Source organism: Ruditapes philippinarum, unplaced genomic scaffold, assembly GCF_026571515.1.
Source record: "Ruditapes philippinarum isolate M1 unplaced genomic scaffold, ASM2657151v2 ctg2813_1_1_1_1, whole genome shotgun sequence".
Classification (NCBI taxonomy): domain Eukaryota; kingdom Metazoa; phylum Mollusca; class Bivalvia; order Venerida; family Veneridae; genus Ruditapes; species Ruditapes philippinarum.
Window position 1 is genome coordinate 1 of NW_026854187.1, and position 19555 is coordinate 19555.

A 19555-nucleotide genomic window follows, 5' to 3' on the forward strand; every position below is an offset into this window, starting at 1 on the left:
TACTGGTTACCCTCACCGCAAGGTTGATCACAACAGAAGAATTGTCACTGTACTGGACTTCAATAATGTTACTATCTTGTTTTTCAAGTGTTATTACCTTGATCTTTTGCCACATGATTTTTTGTCCATCAACATCCAAATCTAGGTTTGGTACTGACTCAGACATGATTTTAAAGTTTAAAAAATCATTTGTGTCTAATTCATAAACATGATAGGGTTTACTTCTGGCAGCCTTTATAACTGCAGCCCATTGTGGAGTCGTAAAAATGGAAATGTTTTTGCTTTTACGTTCAATACTTGCATGAATTGAATCATTTTCATTCTGTGTATGTCCACGTTCCAAAAATTTGTGCTGCAATTTTTCAAACTTATATTTCTTTTTTGCATAACTTAGCATTGTTAAGAAATTTCTATTTTTATTTTGGCCCCCACAACTGTCGGAATATAAGATAACTTCTCTTTTTCCAATAAAAGACTGACTTCTCAAGTATTTGAACATGCAAGAGGCAATCTCATTCGAACCTCTGCCAGCAATTGCCTCATGCCAAATGTAGCAGGAACCATCTTTGGTGCCAAGGTCATAAACAGACAGGTTAAATGTACAAAGTTTGCGGGTGTAATACATAATAGATTCGTTGCTATGGGGAGTAGGGAGAACCTGCTGAAGGTCGAAACATGCAACACATACATTGCTTTCGTGCTTTGCTCTGGCTTTATCGGTTTCTTTTGAATCTCTCATAAGATTTTTATTCTGTATATGAACTTCATATTCTTTAACCATGTTTGCCTTCTCTTTCTCTGAAGAATTGTTATATCGAGAACAAAAGTCACACCTATCTTTTATAGGTTTGAAAAAACCAATGTTAAAGTGGTGGTCAAATATATTTCTATACACACTCAGGGAGACGGGAACTAAATCTTTCTTTCCACAATCTTGCAAATACAACTGGTACATTTTTGGGACTGATAATCCAGGTTCCAAATAGGATTTTAAGGAATGTTTTCTACAGTAATGGGAGTCAACTTTGGGGAAACTTTTGATATGTGATTTTACATGGCCAATCTGTATTTCTGGGGTTTTATTGTATCTATTTTCATGCCTGCCTCTTTTGTCTGGTGATGCTATACCGGATGTATTGTTCTCCTTGATACAACCTTTTTTTAAAGCTGTATCAACAGCTGTGTGACTTATATCTAGAGTGTCTAGGAAGAATGTTTTACATACAGTTACAAACTGGCCATCAATTTTAAACTGCCATTTTCTTGATAAATTTCTTTTGGGGGATCTTGTCAAATTTGTTCTAGATTTTTTTGGGTTTACGCATACCCAACTAGAAATGTAATCTCTTTGCCTGTTTATATCACCAAGTGCCCAGAATTCATGAAATATCTTTTGGCGTTGCGACTCGGGTATTTTTTTATGACATTTGTATCTGCATGAAAAACTGCAACCCCTTTTCAGTAACCTAGCTCTAACAAATTTTCCACTATTCAGACTTTTGTATTGACTGCCCGAGTTTCTTTTTTTCTTAGCTAAAGTTCTCTTCCATAAACTCTCCTTTCTTAACCGCTTCCTTCCCCTATATTCCTCCTTATCAGATACTTCATTCATACTTGTACTATTTTCAGTTTCTTGAAGATGTTCTACAGTTTCATCAGATGTTTTACCTCTGTTATTATGTCCAATATGTTCATTTTTGTGTTCATCATCTTCAGATAGATTCTGGTTTTGGACATCACCTGAAGCTAGATTTTGGTTTTCGGCATTTTTTTGTTTTATTGATGTGAGAGGTATTTCACCTTCAGTTTGAATTTTGTTTTTGGCAGTGTTTTGTTTCAAAGAACTTAGAGGTACATCATCTTCAGTAAGAATTTTATTTTTTGCAGTGTTTTGTTTCAAAGAACTTAGAGGTACATCATCTTCAGTTAGAATTTTGTTTTTGGAAATTTTTTGTTTTACAGAACTTAGAGGTACATTATCATCATCAGAGAAGTTTAACAAGTCAAAGTTCATTGTGAAATCATTGCTTTCATTCATTAAACCTTCCTGTATAACTCTATCAACAAAAGAATCATTTAAATTGATGTTAAATTCAGCACTATCTTTGCTAATATTTCCTTCACTTGAGGGCAAATTAATCTTTTCAGCTACAAAAAACTCTTCAGGACTAGTATTTTCACACGATAAAACTTCGGAATCATCACTTACAGAATTTTTTTCAATACTAGAAACACTTTCATTTTCAACGTCAATTTGTTGCATTTTGACCTTCATATTTTCATTTGCCATGTATAGAATGCAGGTATATTCACCATCTGTTACAGTTGAAAACCCATCAAAATCACTTGACGCTACATCACTTTCACTATCGCAACAGAAATCAACATGAGTTGATTCAAAAACAACAGATTTTTCTCTATATATTGTTGCTGATAGATGCCTTAAAAATAAACAGAGACTTTCTACATTTTTATGGCATGATAGAATTGCCTGTCCCTCTGGGCAACTCATGCCCATTTCATTTCGGCTATGAGGGTCAAATAAGTAAAGATCATCTCCATTGTTCATAATTGCAGTTGTATAACAGCCAATTGTAAAGAAACAAAATGATTGAATGCTTTTGATCGAGTCTTCAAGTGACATGAATGGTTTTTGACTTGTAACTCTGTCCATTGTACCACTCCAAACTTGATGAATATGCATGTTGTAGACTTCTTTTTTGTAATGGACATTTTTTGGAATATCTGATATAAGCAAGTGGTCATGCTCATTTCTGCCATGAATCAACATATACATTTTATCGCCTTCTTCAAGTAAAGTATCTATATCAGAGGTTTTCCATTTTTTTGGGCAAAGTTCCTTTGAATATAACATTGCCACGAGACTATTACAAACACACTGTTTTCCAGCACCTTTAAACTTAAAGTGCCCTTGATGGAATGAGCCAATCATTGTTGCCATATTCCTATAAGAAAAAATGTGGGAACTGATGAAAAGTGAATTATTATGAGACTGCACATTAGTGTTAAAAAGTTTGTTTTCTTTATTAAACTAAGAAATTCAAATGTGAAGCCTAATTTATGTGTTAATTTATAATTGTGCTAATTCATATTGAAAGAAGTGTGACAAAATATAGAATTTGAGCCAAAATCGCATTTAAATATTTTTAAAAATCTTAGTTTAGTAATACAATATTATTATAGATTAATGCTTTTGTATACTTTTGAAAAATTAACTATTATTTAGTTTTAATAGATAGAAAATCATTTTTGTTACTAAGCAATATTAAGTTAACCAGTGTAGCATTAACAGTTTAAACTTCATTATACCAGTATATTGAAGCATCAGTGTACTTTGAACTTTGTAAACATGTACATGTAACCAAAAAGACTTTATCTCTTAGCATTTATATGTCTTTAATAAAAAAAAATAAACTTAATCTTACCTTATGTTTGCTCCTAGATGTTTTTTGCTGTATAATATTATGATATGTTTGCTTTTAGATGTTTTTTTCTGTATAATATTATGGTCAAGCAGATGACATCATTCATATTACATTACTGATTATACACATATGACATCACTGGTCACATCAATGATGTCATAATTTAAGTTTAAAAAATCAATATTTCATTATACATGAAGTTATAATAGTCAAATACAGGTCCAACTGAAGAATGCAAATATGTACAGTGCAAATTTGTAGTGCAGTACAAGTCCAACTCAAGTTAGACTTAAACATCTGTAAACTATTTAGTGCAATAGAGGTCTAACTCATGATAGACTTTTGCTGCAAATATGAAAACTTACATCATGAGATGGTCTTAATAAATTTATTGGGTTTAAGTTGTTAAAAAATTGAAATTTAACCCTAATATTTTTACAGAATATGTATTTCATGTATTTGAATAAAAAAATGAAAAAAAGTGATTTTGTGAAAAAATGTCACTTAGACCAGTATTGCGCTGAGCCATCGATATGATATGCAAGAAGTTAAAGAAAGAACCAGTGATTTGTCTCCGCTGTGTTCAGAAATTTCTAAGGACTGACTTTTGTTTCATGGTGAAACAGATCACCCTGACTTCATGTCTTTTGTTTGAATATGATTTTTTTTCTAAATCAGAACTGGACAATATGAAATGGACCTAATCAAGTCTTTCATTGAGCTGGGTACCATTTTCTGAGACATAAGAAGAAAGGATGAGTTTTGTATCAAATGCAGCAAAATTGTATGCTAAATCTTGTAAAGATGGAGTATCTTGCAAATATTCCATCAGAGTTGACTGTTCACTAAGGGAACTAGTACTGCCATATGTTTGACACTGCTTATTGAATGGTGAGAAGCCCAATGCAAAAGGTTTCTTCAAATACTCTAATGAACATTATAAAACACAGAATCCTGATATGAAGACAGAAGTATCTAATGGACGAAGTTTGCAGGACTGGATTTCACAGGGTATCATAAATTTTAGGATGGCTGTAAGAAGAATTAACTCCAGTGTTCTTAAAAGTGCAAAGTTTATGACAAAAGAGTTATTTCATGGAAGGTCACATCCAAAGTACTCTGCAGGATATTCTCATACCAAGAGAAGTGTGCACAATAGATGACCTATATTCCTCAATACAACAAGTGGAAATACATCAACATGCCAGGATTTTGATTTTGTACACAAGGAAAAAAACAACAAAAACTTGAAATCCTGGATACTAAAATGGGTGCCTACAGATGAAATGGCAGACAGTTTGCAGAAACAATTCAGTTCTGGAGAAGATTAAGAAAAACAAGTGCACCTTGTTTGGCATAGGATTAGAAGGCAGTGCATTCAGATTATGTTGATATTGAGAAAACAGTTCAAATATTACAGTCAGCTTTTAGAAGAACTGGATACCTTATGAAGACTGGAGATCATAAACATTGCATAGGCATGTCTTAGATGAAAAGTTAATAGACTAGTATGCAGAAAGCTCTAAGAAAATGGACATTTTGAAAGAGACAGACAATAATTACTTTCTTCAGCAGCAAGTTCCAGTGACCCCAGATGAAATAAGAGACTACCTAAGCATAGAGAGAATGAGAAATGATGAACTTTCAAGACAAATTCAACAAATTATAGGAACACTACCCGACACATTACAATTTCATTAACACAGTCATATATTTTATACTGAAAAGAAAGGCTGGAAGAAAGAAAACTGTTTCTTTCCTACAGGAATAAGCAGATGCAGTATCCCAGCAAAGCTCAGATATTGGTAGGAACCATACAGGTATATATTTACTTCCTCAAAAGCATCAAATCTCCATCAGATAGTTTCAATTTTCTTCAGTCTATCTGGTCGTTAGTGCGCTTATGCTTGTTAATACACCTGAAACTTGTCCTTTTATGGTCAATGATTTTCCAGAAACCTCAATTTTATTTGTACTTTTATATAAAGCAAAAGTAAAGTGATGCTTAAATAACCATGACTTTTTTCTAGAACTATGATCTGTTGCTTTTTATTTGGTATACTAACAAATAGATATGTCCTGGTGAGAGGGCCCTTGATGAAAAATACAAGAATATTTCACATTAGGTGTAAAGGTTATTAAATTATTGTTTCATAATGCATCACTTAATTTGAGTGAATAGAAATTGCAGAGAAAAAATAGTCTCAACTGAATTATGTACATATAGTTTCAATACAAATTATTGTAAACGAAAATACATGATGACAAATTTATTCTTTGTTTTTAAGATCAAAAGTCCAATATCACTAGTAGACCATTTTGGATTGAAAACTAGGCTTTTAAGACTAACAGAAAAATATGGCGTTGTATCACTGCTGCCTTCCGAAGTGCGCAAATGACTAAAGATATGATAAAAGTTTTTCATTTCATAGCTTTCCAAATGATATATTTATAAAGAAGATATGGTTGGTGAAAACCCAAAGAAACGAGGGAGGATTTTTTCAGGTATTTATCTTAAATATCTGGCATAATTATACTGTAACAATCACGTACCATTTTCAGATTTTATAATCTTTAAAGACACGGCAGTATTTTTATCCAATTATTTCTATTTTATTTTTATTTGCAGATTTAACCACACACCAAGGTTTTTTTTCAGCTCATTTCGCAGACACTGATTTTGTAAGAACATGGACAGGAATCCGATTCCTCAGCAAGAAAGCCTTTCCATTTGTATTTGATTAGAGCATTGAGACACCTTCCTGGAAGCTCCCAACTCCATGCTTAAATCCACTTGACACTTGAGTAAGTTCTTACAAGTACCATGCCAACAATGTTCAATATAAAATTACACTTTTAATAAAGATATTCCTTATTATGCCAAATGTGTTAATGAACTACTCATTAAACCTCACTTATGTCACATTTTTTCAATCTGGGCAGGACCATTGATCACTAATTTAGGAGGTAATCAAAAATTAACAGCGAACAGATTATGATCAGATGTCATAATGTACCAGCTCATCTTGGTCTGCACTGGTCGGGCAGGTAGAAACTGTTGCTACCACCATGCTTTAAGTTTTTTTTTCAGCCAACTTGAAACATTTTGTTTTTACTTCAGAGATGGTGAAGAGGGAAACATGGAGGAATCATGACTCCACTGTGAGTATTTCATGACTACTTAGGGCCTGAAAGGGAATTTTCATCTAAAGAAAAATTAAAAGTTGTCTCACAACACATAGATCAACAAGAACATCTAATATATAAAAGGTATTGGCAGGTTTGGTCTGCAACGTTTTGCAATTAACCCAAAGTATCTGCAGTTCTACACAGGCTTTGGCTCATACATACTCCTTCTAAATGTGTACAACTAACTTTGACCAACAGCACAGAAAATGACAAGATGGTCTCAGTTTCAAAGGAAACAAATTGGATATTTCCAAGAAATAAACACAGACAAAGTCATATCTTTCCGATCAGAAAGCATTCCATTTATTGACCATTTCTTCATATTTCTCATTAAAATAAGACTAGGGCTTTTTTATTTCATATGCATACGCGATAAAGTCAAAAGGAGAAGCCCTTGAAAACTGGAAAGAGGTAATTAAATATGGCAGTGATTGTATGAAGCCTTCAAGTACTACTTGTAGAAAGTTTTATGTCCCAGCTACATAATAATGTGGGCAGGGGGCATAGAGTGTTTGTACCTTGTCCATCTGAAAATGTTTTTTTTTTAAAAAAACAGCTCAAGAAGTACTTGGGTACATTCATTCATTGTTTGCAAGGATAATAAGAAAGATAACAATGTGTTGTTGTTAAAGATACCACTGACTCTGGTAATTAATACTTTGTAATGGACAATTGATAAGAAATAATATGTTCCAGAACTGCAACTCTTAAATTTTATACTCTAATCCTTATTAATCATTACTATATGACTCATCAATATAAAATTTACAAAGTGAAATAATGCATTAAAGTAATTAAGATTGATTTATAAAAGAGGATGTGCGTAAGATAATTCAGTAAGAATAGAAAAGCAAATGTTTTTCATGCTATGACATTGAGTGCCTATTTCCAGCTCTTCAATGTGTAGAAATAATATGCTTTTCATTGCAGTTGTGAGTTGCAAAAATGAGAGCAGTACTAGAGTATTTCAGGCAGGAAAAAAAATTAACTTGTGTTTTGTATTTTTTATTTTTTAATGTTTCTCAGCAAATATCATCACCACAGTTGGAAATTTTATATGTAGATCTTAAAACAAGATCCTAGTTACTCATTAGATTTCAGTTGAAAAATATGAGAACAACATTCTGGACAAAGAAGTTAAGAAAAGAAATCTGGTTGTTCTAATGCTGTTGGCAGGGCTCGAATTTAACACTCGCAAACCCGCAAACATCGTCGGATACCCACGGCCGAACCATTAACATTTATCTGCCGTGGGATTTTTTGCCGATATTCAGTCGATTAGGGGTGTGTCAAAGGCAGCTATTTCATTGGCTGCCTCACGATTTCATGAGGCGATTAAAACCAATCAAAACGCTCGTTCTGTACGACGTTCGGTATTACAAACAATACTGCGACAACCATAGACGACGTGAAAAGTTCAACATCAAAAAATTAAACGATTTCAGCAAGAAAGTATAGATAATTTACTTTTACAGCGTGATGTTTTCCTTTCTGATTGATATCTGCTTGCAGAAGAACTGATTTGGCGATAGTTTTTGACATTGATTTTAGCAAAACACGTGCAACAGTATTTAACCGTGGGCGCTGCCATTTTGTTTCTTATTATTTTTTACCTCCGCTGCTGAAGAATATGGATTTGTTAAACGCGATGTCATTGGTAGATATTTTACGCACCTGTTGCTGTATATCGACGCAAATCGATTCATTTTACCCACGGTTGATTGCATGTTATGTGACATGTTTATCAATCGTGGGTATCCTACGATGACTCGCAAAATGCTAGTTGAAAAATGATTTTGCGAGTTAGATTCATGACTACTCGCAATTTTTTGCGAGTTGAAGAAAAAATGGAATACGCTTGTCAGGAAAATCACTTTATATATATATATAAAAAATTGCTAGTGGCCAAAAAAGTTAAATTTGAGCCCTGGTTGGATCTGCCATGGAAACTATTAAAACACCTATATTTAGTTGCTGTTGGAACTACTGTGCAAACTTTTAATACAACTATGTTTAGTTTCTCATGCTGTTAAAACTACTGTTTTAACTAGTTTAATTTGTCATACAGCTATCAATCATGAATACAACTATAATCAGTGTCGTTGAAACTACGGTTACTATAAATACAACTTTGTTTAGTTTTTCATGCTGTTTGACCTATTGTATGAACTATTGATACAATTATGTTAAGTTTCTCATGTTTTTTGTATCTACTGTGTGAACTATTGAAACAACCAATGATATAGTTTAAAGTCACTTAAGCTCACATTCTTCTAGCTCCTTTCATTACTGATTATGTCCTTCTGATGTTAAAGCAGTAATGACTAAGCAACTGTTTTGGTTTTTTTTGTGTTGCTTTTCAATATCTGAATTTTATCAGATTTTGTAAGCAAAATTTTAAAAGGGGCATTTCTCAGTAACAAAGTTTGTTTTTGACTAGGTTACAGAAATAGTCCAGTTTGATAAATGTTTTTGTAGCAGTAGGGTTAGAAATTTCAAAAAGTATTAACAAAAGTATATGGATTTTATTGCTGTTATTGTGTTGAATAGTGAAAAATCAACCAAAAGTCATTTTAAATTGGGTAATATTATATTGCAGGATAGCAAAAGACGGGAATGTAATTGTATTACACATTTTTTTCAAGACATTCGATGAAAGAGACCAAACGAGCCAACAAAGATGCTTATTACTGTGTGGCCAGTATATACATAAAAAAAACAAGGATAATCAATACTTTAGTAGAAAAATCTTTTTGCCTGAAATTCAACCCATAGTTGACTTGCCACCTATTGCTACTTTATCACAGGACACACCTTTAAGAGATTTCCTCTCCAAGCATTTGCCAATTAACACCAAAAGATTCCTAGGAAATGGAGAGATTAAAATTGTTGTCTCAAAGCATCGACTAGACACATCTATATAATGCATCATATACCTCCAAAACTTTTAAAAGCAAGTATGTTAATCTGGTGTTACATTAAAAAATAATCTCTGATATTGTCATTCATTATTAGTTTCCTTATCCTTTTCATGAAAATTTACGAACACGCAATATATAACCACAGTTAAAACCCTAACTTTTCTTGAAATGTATAGGTAAAGTGTTTGGCCAATGTTGGCAGACTCCATGTATGACACCAAACATTAACAGATTTTCTCTAGAGCTGTCATTGGTTCAGCCAAAAACATGTACACGATATAATTATATCAATATTTTTAACAAATAAAGTAGATACATCATATTATAGTGTATATTTTTGTTTCAAGATCTTAGTAACATAAACATTCTGTGCCCAAATTTATAGTGTCCATTATTTATGAATGGCTTAAGTGTTTTTCTTTTTGACCTTTTTTTTGAAAGTTGCGTTGTCAAAAAGTGTATACTTACTACAAACAAGAGGGCCTGAGTCGCTCACCAGAAACAACTGCTTTTCAGTGTTGGAAATTATCCATTGTCAATATTTTCTAATAGTAAATTTGAGCATAGAATATCTTTCAACAATAATTTGAAGCAATGCCATGACCTGGTGCATTTAAGCTTAAGCTTAAACAGGGCCAATCAAATTAATATGAGCAAACTTGATAAAAGACTACTCACGAATGATACTTACAAAGTTTGGTGATCATCCATCAATTAGTTCTGTAGAAGATGTCTAAAGGTTTTTCTATTTTTAAATCTAGAGACCCCTATAAGGGACCAATCAAATTAATAAAAGCAAACTTGATAAAATATTATTTAAGAATGCTATAGACAAAGTTTGGTGATCACCCATCATTTAGTTCTGTAGAAATAGACGTTTAAAGGTATTTCTATTTTTAGCTTTAGCTGCCCCTAAAAGGAGCCAATCAAATTTATATGAGCAAACTTGATGAAAGACTACCAAAGAATGCTACAGACAAAGTTTGGTAATCATCCATCAATTAATTCTGTTGAAATAGACGTTTAAAGGTTTTTCTATTTTTAGCCCTAGAGACCCCTAAAAGGGGCCAATCAAATTAATATGAGCAAACTTGATGTAGACTACCCAAGAATGCTGCAGACAGATTTTCGCTTGCATAAATCGTTATAAAGTAAAATTAAAACATATGTAGAAAAATTTTTGACTTTCTTAATTTCCGTCTTGAATTAATATAACCAAGCTCAAGATATTGTTCATTAATATGAAAATTCAAATGCTACAATCACAGGGAATACAAAATAACAAGAGCTGGTTGAACAGGCTGATGCTCCCCTTATAGGTTTTGGACACAGGAAGGTATACCTCTTGAAGTGTCAGAGTTATAATGTCACAGACATAGTTCAAAGTGAAAAAACAATCCAAATGTAACGTGCCACACATTGTCTTAATATAGTGATCATTTCTGTGAAATGGTTGTAAAATCCGACTTCAAATTACAAAGTTTTGGGCTGGATACAATTTTGCTGCAAGTTCATGCTTTGACCTTGACCAGCTAGGTAGCGACCCAAATGTTGCGCATGACATGTTGTCTAAATATAGTGATAATTTCTGTGAAATAGTTGTAAAATCTTGACTTCAATTAACGAAGGTATGGACCTGACACAATTTTACTGCAAGGTCATGCTGTGACCTTGACCTTCAATAAGCTACCCAAATGTTGCGGGCGACACCTCGTATCAATATGGTGATCATTTCTGTGAAATAGTTAAAAAATCCGACTTCAGATAACAAAGTTATGGGCCGGACACAAATTTGAGACATCCATACGGAAGGACTGACATACAACCATTTTTCGGGGAGCATAAAAACAAAGGTAGTATTTTTGTGCCCAGTATATATGGTAATTGCTAAATACTGTTTTTATGAAAAAGTTTGGTGAAACCTTACATGTTCAAAACATTTGATTGCATTTCTTCTTTTTTTTATGTGATTTTAATCAAACATAGAATGTTTACCTTAATGAAATACACTTAAAGATTGTTTCAAATTTGATCAGATCTCAATGCTATATTTAGATAATTTTGAGTAATTAGGCTCAGGTGAGCGAGCAAGGGCCATCATGGCTCACAGTGTAGAAGTAAGTGCCAAAGAGGCAGTTTATTTAGTCCTTCAGATGCCTTTGACAATATCCACAAACGATGTAGTTTTTATTAATACTTCACCAGCATGTAAAAGGGTGTATCTATTGAAAACACAAAGTGCTCTTGAGGAGCTTTCTGCTGACTCAACAGATGTATTTGCAGACAATGTTATCAGACGATATGCTAAACGTCCAAAATGCCTGGAACATTACTGTCTAGCAGACTATGTCTCTCAACTAGATATAGTTTTTCCAAAAGATGTTTTTGTGAGTACACGTGATGAGGTAAATGATGATGATCTATCTGAAAATGAAAATGTTCAATGAGAAAATGATAATGAGTCTAGATGCAGAGAAAACCACAATAGAATGCCATGATTCCACTGTTAATGAAAACATATCAGCTGAAAAAAAGAAAAATATACTCAGAAAAAATCATTGACTCTTCAAGAACCATGGGCTTACAGACATCTTTAACAGTAGTAGTTTTATTATATATGATTTGACTATCAATCTTGACACTGAAGATGGTTTAAACATTGGATCGACTCTACAAAGTAAGACCCATCCTTGACCATGTGACAGTGTCATTTCTACTGAATTACAACGTTGAACGAGAGTTAGCAGTTGATGAGGCCATGGTTAGATACTCAGGCAAACTTTCATTCCGTCAATACATGCCAGCTAAGCCTATAAAAAGAGGAATCAAGGTATGAATGGCCTGTGATGATATACAACCTGCCCAGAGAAAAGTTGGCCCTACTGTCCTCCAGCTACAACAACCCGCCTCAGTGAAAAGCTATAATAAGTACATGGGTGGTGTAGATCAGCATGATCAACTTCGAATGAACTACACTGTGGGACGCAACTCGAAATAGTGGTGGAGATACCTTTTTTGGTTTCTGGTGAACTGCTCGATAGTTAATGCTTTCATCATGTATAAAGAAACATCAAAACGTCCAAAAACAAAAAGAGATATACACATATAGACTTTAGGATTGAATTGGCCCAAGGACTTATGAGTGGGTTCACGGGACGGAAAAGGAAAGCAAGTGAAATTCACTGTATACCGTTAGTAGACAGTCAGAATGTAAGTGGACATATCAATGGAAAACTGTCTGGCCCAAAAGGAAGGTGCCGCTATCACCTGAAGAATTTAGGAGTACGTAGAGAAACTGTGTATGGATGTACTGTCTGTAGAGTACATTTATGTAGAGATGGATGTCATGCGAGATTTCACAATTTGTAATGTGATAGTATGAAAAGTTAAAAGAACTGAACTTGAGGTTTTGTAAATAGTGTGTATAAATAGTGAATAATGAGTGGATAAAACATGAAATTCATATAAACAGCGGATAAAACATGAAATTCAGTGGATCTATTTATGGATTATATGTGCTTTTTTGTAAATGATGTACATAGAGTTACTAAGGTATTCAGTGATATCCAATGTAAAAAGTGTAAAAGTGAGTAAGAACATCTAATGTTAGGACTATTTGTGTTGTTTTCTTATGTGTGTATTGATTGATTGATATATTTATTTATTTATTTATTTATTTATTTGTAAAAAGTGTACATTGTTATGTTAGTACATAATTAATTTTGTTAGCATTTCAGGCTCTGTAATTACTCCGAGTGATGACAACTTACTTACCAATGGTGACAATGTGAAAAAAAGTGCAGAACCTATTGATAATCCAGTGAATGAAGTAGGCATGGTAGAAGATCAACAGTTTGTTGAGGTTTCAAATAGTAAGTCTAATTATGCGCTACATAAGATACACAGGGAGAATACAGGCTACATAGCATGTGTGTTTTAAAAAATATGTTTTTATGTAGGTGTTCATGAAATTGCTCTTAAATTTCTGTACATAATTTTGATTGATATTTGAAACAATACTCATTTTATATAATTTATAATTGAATTAGCATGTGTGTTTTAAAAAAGGTTGTTTTTAATGTTGAAGAAGGTTTGTATTGTTTTGCTCATATTAGTCAGTTGGTGTATCTGTGCCTGAAATAATGCTTTGAAGGCTTTAAGGATTCCTGGGTTGACATTTTACACTGTTGAACTGTTGGTTACAAAAATCATTGAATCAAATTGTAAGCAGTGCAATTTTTTGTTTTTGAATAACAGCATTTACCCATTTTTTTAAGTTTTAAATGCTTATTTCCTTGCAGAGATCTGATAATTGTCTTACTTTCCTTCTAAATACTGAATCAATGGCTCAGTACATAATTAATTTTGCTTACATTTCAGGCTCTGTAATTACTCCAAGTGATGACAACTTACCTACCAATGGTGACAATGTTGAGAAAAGTGCAGAACCTGTTGATAATCCAGTGAATGAAGTAGGCATGGTAGAAGATTAACAGTTTGTTGAGGTTTCAAAAAGTAAGTCGCATTATGCGCTACATAAGATACACAGGGAGAATACGGGCTACATAGCATGTGTGTTTAAAAACAATATGTTTTTTATGTAGGTGTTCATGAAATTGCTCTTAAATTTCTGTACATAATTTTGATTGATATTTGAAACAATACTCATTTTTTGTAATTTATATTGTATAATAGCATGTGTGTTTTAAACAAGAGCCAGTTGAACCGGGTGATGCTCCCCGAATAGGTTTTGGACACAGGAAGGTATACCTCTTGTTGTGTCAGAGTTATGTCACAGACAAAGTTCAAAGTCTAAAAACAACCAAAATATTGTGCACGACACATTGTCTCAATATGGTGATCATTTTTTGTGAAATAGTTGTAAAATCTGACTTCAAATAACGAAGTTATGCGCCTGACATTATTTTGCTGCAAGGTCATGCTGTGACCTTGACTTTCAAGGTAGTGACCCAAATGTTGCATGCGACACGTCAATTCAATATGGTGATCATCTCTGTGAAATAGTTGTTAAATCCGACTTCCAGTAACAAAGTTATGGGCCGGACACGATTTTGCTGCAAGGTCATACCGTGACCTTGACCTTCAAGGTAGAGACCCAAATGTTGCGCGCGACACAATGTCTCATTGTGGTGATCATTTCTGTGAAATAGTTGTAAAATACGACTTCAAATAATGAAGTTATGTGCCGGACACAATTTTGCTGCAATGTCATGCTGTGACCTTGACCTTCAAGGTAGCAACTTTACTGTTGTGCATGACACGTCATCTTAATATGATGATCATTTCTGTGAAATACTTTTTAAATCCAACTTCAAATAGCAAAGTTATGGGCCGGACACGATTTTGCTGCAAGGTCATGCTGTGACCTTGACCTTCAAGGAAGCGACCCACATGTTGCGCGTGACACATCGTTTCAATATGGTGATCATTTCTGTGGAATATTTTTTAAATCCGACTTCAAATAACAAAGTTATGGACCGGACACGATTTTGCTGCAAGGTTATGCTGTGACCTTGACCTTCAAGGTAGCGATCCAAATGTTGCACGCGACACGTTGTCTCAATATGGTGATCATTTTTGTGAAATATTTTTAAAATCCAACTTCAAATAACAAAGTTATGGACCGGACATGATTTTGCTGCAAGGTCATGCTGTGACCTTGACCTTCAAGGTAGAGACCCAAATGTTGCGCGCGACACATCGTCTCAATATGGTGATCATTTCTGTGAAATAGTTTTAAAATCTGACTTCAAATAATGAAGTTATGGACCGCACACGATTTTGCTTCAAGGTCATGCTGTGACCTTGACCTTCAAGGAAGCGACCCACATGTTGCGCGCGACATATTGTCTCAATATGGTGATCATTTCTGTGGAACATTTTTTAAATCCGACTTCAAATAACAAAGTTATGGACCGGACACGATTTTGCTGCAAGGTCATGCTGTGACCTTGACCTTCAAGGTAGCAATCCAGATGATGCGCGAGACACTTCGTCTCAATATTGTGATCATTTCTGTGAAATATTTTTAAAATCCAACTTCAAATAACAAAGTTATTGACCGGACATGATTTTGCTGCAAGGTCATGCTGTGACCTTGACCTTCAAGGTAGCGACCCAAATGTTGCGTGCAACACGTCGTCTCAATATGGTGATCATTTCTGTGAAATATTTTTAAAATCCGACTTCAAATAATGAAGTTATGGACCGGACATGATTTTGCTGCAAGGTCATGCTGTGACCTTGACCTTCAAGGTAGCGACCCAAATGTTGCGTGCGACACGTGGTCTCAATATGGTGATCACTTCTGTGAAATAATTTTAAAATCCGACTTAAGATAACAAAGTTATGGGCCGGACACAAATTCGGGACGTACGTACGTACGGACTGACGGACGGACGGACAACCCGACGACTACATGCTCCCCCAAAATTTTTCGGGCAGCATAAAAAGGTTGTTTTTAATGTTGAAGAAGGTTTGTATTGTTTTGCTCATATTAGTCCGTTGGTGTATCTGTGCCTGAAATAATGCTCTGAAGGCTTTAAGGATTCCTGGGTTGACATTTTACACTGTTGAACTGTTGGTTACAAAAATCAGTGAATTAAATTGTAAGCAGTTCAAGTTTTTGTTATTGAATAAAAGCAGTTACCCATTATTTAAAGTTTTAAATGCTTATTTCCTTGCAGAGATCTAATAATTGTCTTACTTGCCTTCTAACGACTGAATCAATGGCTCAGTACATAATTAATTTTGCTTACATTTCAGGCTATTTTATCACTCTGAGTGATGACAAATTACCTGCCAATGGTGACAATGTCGAAAAAAAGTGCGGAACCTGTTGATAATCCAGTGAATGAAGTAGGCATGGTAGAAGATCAACAGTTTATGGAGGTTTCAAATAGTAAGTCTAATTATGTGCTACATAAGACAAGGGGCAGGAAGTGATTTTTTGAAACGGGTGAACAAATTTTTGCCAGGCAAGTGGGTTTCTTTGTTATTTTGAAGTTCATTTAAGTATGTCTATTCTATAATGCAATATATATGCCACACTTGGTTAAAGGTTTCAGCATCCTAGATTCTGTTTTGACGAAGTTATTGAAGATATAAACTGATCATGTAGATATTTTTTAATTTGACATGTGACTGTTCTTGTCGGTTTTTCTCCTAATATATTCGAATTTGTACGTTTTGAACTGCATTTAACAATAACAAAATATGTTTCTGTCAATGCTGTACAAATGGTTGCAGACTTATACTTCAAGCATTTTTGGTTTCATTCCTACCTGCCCAATGACTGAGTTTTTGCCTATATCAAAGTAACAACTAAAATAGGTACATGTATGCATTATCACTGTGGCTCATTGTGCAGGCATGTTTCTTTCCAATCGGTACAATGACTCGAGTGTTCTTGCTCCTTATTGGATTGGAATTGCAGATATTTGCCTGTTTAGAGCTTTTACATTGTAATGGATCGAAAAAAAAATCAAGACATTCAAATTGTAAGTGACCATCATTGCTTCATGCAGACATAAGATTTATTTATATCATTTTTATATATCATTCCAGCCTGACTAGGTATGCACCACACCCTCCACAAAAAAGGTCATCTTCCCTCTTAAATTTCACAATACATCAACATATTTTAAAGCCTAAAGTCCCTATTACACTCAAAGCATAACACCAGTAGCACTAGTGGCAAACAAAGTATCACGAAAGGTGGTTTGCATCAAAGATTGTATATGGTACGCATTGATAACAATTGATTAACAAATTGTTAAGAGACTGTCACTATTCAGTGAGTAGCATACATGTACACGTCTTTGGATAGCATCTTATATACATTTATATGTGAGTTGCTTACCGAAGTCAAGTAGATTTATAGTAAAAACTAGAAATGTGTCCATAGGACACGGATGCCCCCACACACCACTGTTCTGTCAATCTTAAGACTCTAGGTCAAATATTTTTTGGACTACATGTGCCACAAGTTGATATCTAAAAATCAACAAAGGGCCATAATTCTGTTAAATTTGGTTGCAGCAAAAATTCCTTCCTTTACTACCATCTACACATTAAGGTTGTTAATCTCTGGAAGTTTAAGCAAAATCTGCCATCCGGTTTAAGAGGAGTTGCGTTCACAAAATTTCTACATAGTATATAATGAAAAAATCAACAAAGGGCCATAATTCTGTTAAATTTGGTTGCAGCAAAAATTCCTTCCTTTACTGCCATCTACACATTAAGGTTGTTCATCCCTGGAAGTTTAAGCAAAATCTGCCATCCGGTTTAAGAGGAGTTGCATTCACAAAATTTCTACATAGTATATAGTGAAAAAATCAACAAAGGGCCATAATTCTGTTAAATTTGGTCGCAGCAAAAATTCCTTCCTTTACTACCATCTACACTTTAAGGTTGTTCATCCCTGTAAGTTTAAGCAAAATCTGCCATCCGGTTTAAGAGGAGTTGCGTTCACAAAATTTCCACATAGTATATAGTCAAAAAATCAACAAAGGGCCATAATTCTGTTAAATTTGGTCGCAGCAAAAATTCCTTCCTTTACTACCATCTACACATTAAGGTTGTTCATCCCTGTAAGTTTAAGCAAAATCTGCCATCCGGTTTAAGAGGAGTTGCGTTCACAAAATTTCTACATAGTATCTAGTGAAAAAATCAACAAAGGGCCATAATTCTGTTAAATTTGGTCGCAGGGAAAATTCCTTCCTTTACTACCATCTACACATTAAGGTTGATCATCCCTGTAAGTTTAAGCAAAATCTGCTATCCGGTTTAAGAGGAGTTGCGTTCACAAGATTTCGGGACGTACGGACGGACGGACTGACTGACTGACTGACGGATTGACGGACGGACGGACAAGTGCAACGCTATATGCTCCCACATTGTGGGGGCATAAAAACATGTTGATTTTCGATGTGAACCATACACATTTTCTGTGCAAAACTACAATTTGTGATACTTCATTTGCCCCCAGTGAGTAAGGGACTATTGTGGCATCCTGTGACAGATTCTTGTTTATCTATAATTAGTCTTTATCTTGGCTATAGCTTAAAGGCCAAAGCATTTGGGGCATTGTCATCTTTCAGTGACAGTTCTTGTTTTTCTTTGTTTTAGGAATATGGGAGGATATAGTGAATAGCAAACAAGCAGCATATGAAAGGTTAGAATCTGGAGACAACACACTAAGTGACATCACTGATGGAAAGGAATACAGAAATGATGATTGAAGGTGGCTTTCTGGAGAAAGGCTTGCATAATATCACTGGAATTATCAATACTGATGGGGTAAACCTGTACTCCTCCTCCAAAGTAGAACTTTGGCCAATCTTTCTGGCCATTAATGAACTTGCACCACCTAATCGTTTTTCACGAGACAACATACTGCTTGTCGGAATCTGGCAGGAAGGGGAAACCCTCATTTGAAGCATTTTTCAAGATTTTCAGTGAGTATATGAACTCTCTATTTAAAGAAGGAGTGGAAATTAAAGTGAATGAGGATTATTTCATTGTTAAACTGGCAGTGATATGTGGTGTATTTGACCTACCAGCAAAAGCAGAAGTTCTGAATATGTCCTATTTCAATGGCTTATATGCTTGCATTTAATGTGAACGATCTGTTGTGACTGTAAAGCAAGGTAAAGGCACTGCTAAGTGTTATACATACAAACTTCCTGGAGCTTGTTGTCCTGACAGCAAACATGAGACAGTTTTAGCAAATATGAGGACTAGAAGTGCTCAAAACAGATCAAAAGGATTCAAAGGTATGTCTGGGTTAGCAAATTTGGAAGGTTTCAATTTGGTCCTTGGTGAAGTCCCGGAATATATGCATGGTGTATTGCTAGGGGTTACCAAAACCCTTCTAAATATGTGGTTCTCTCATCTCACAGCAGCAAGGAGTACTTTATTGGTAAACATATAAAAGCTATTTCTCACAGGATAAAAAACATCAAACCACCAGATGAA

The 19555-nt window shown here is 34.4% G+C and overlaps 1 protein-coding gene across 1 annotated transcript; it reads right to left on the reverse strand.

Moving 5' to 3' along the window:
• Positions 1 to 4: 4 nt before the first annotated feature.
• On the reverse strand, positions 5 to 3965 carry LOC132739333 (uncharacterized; the record flags this gene model as incomplete). The annotated part of the gene is made up of 1 exon (XM_060727028.1): positions 5 to 3965. A coding segment is annotated over exon 1 (2958 nt), but the record flags the coding sequence as incomplete, so codon positions are not given.
• Positions 3966 to 19555: the final 15590 nt, after the last annotated feature.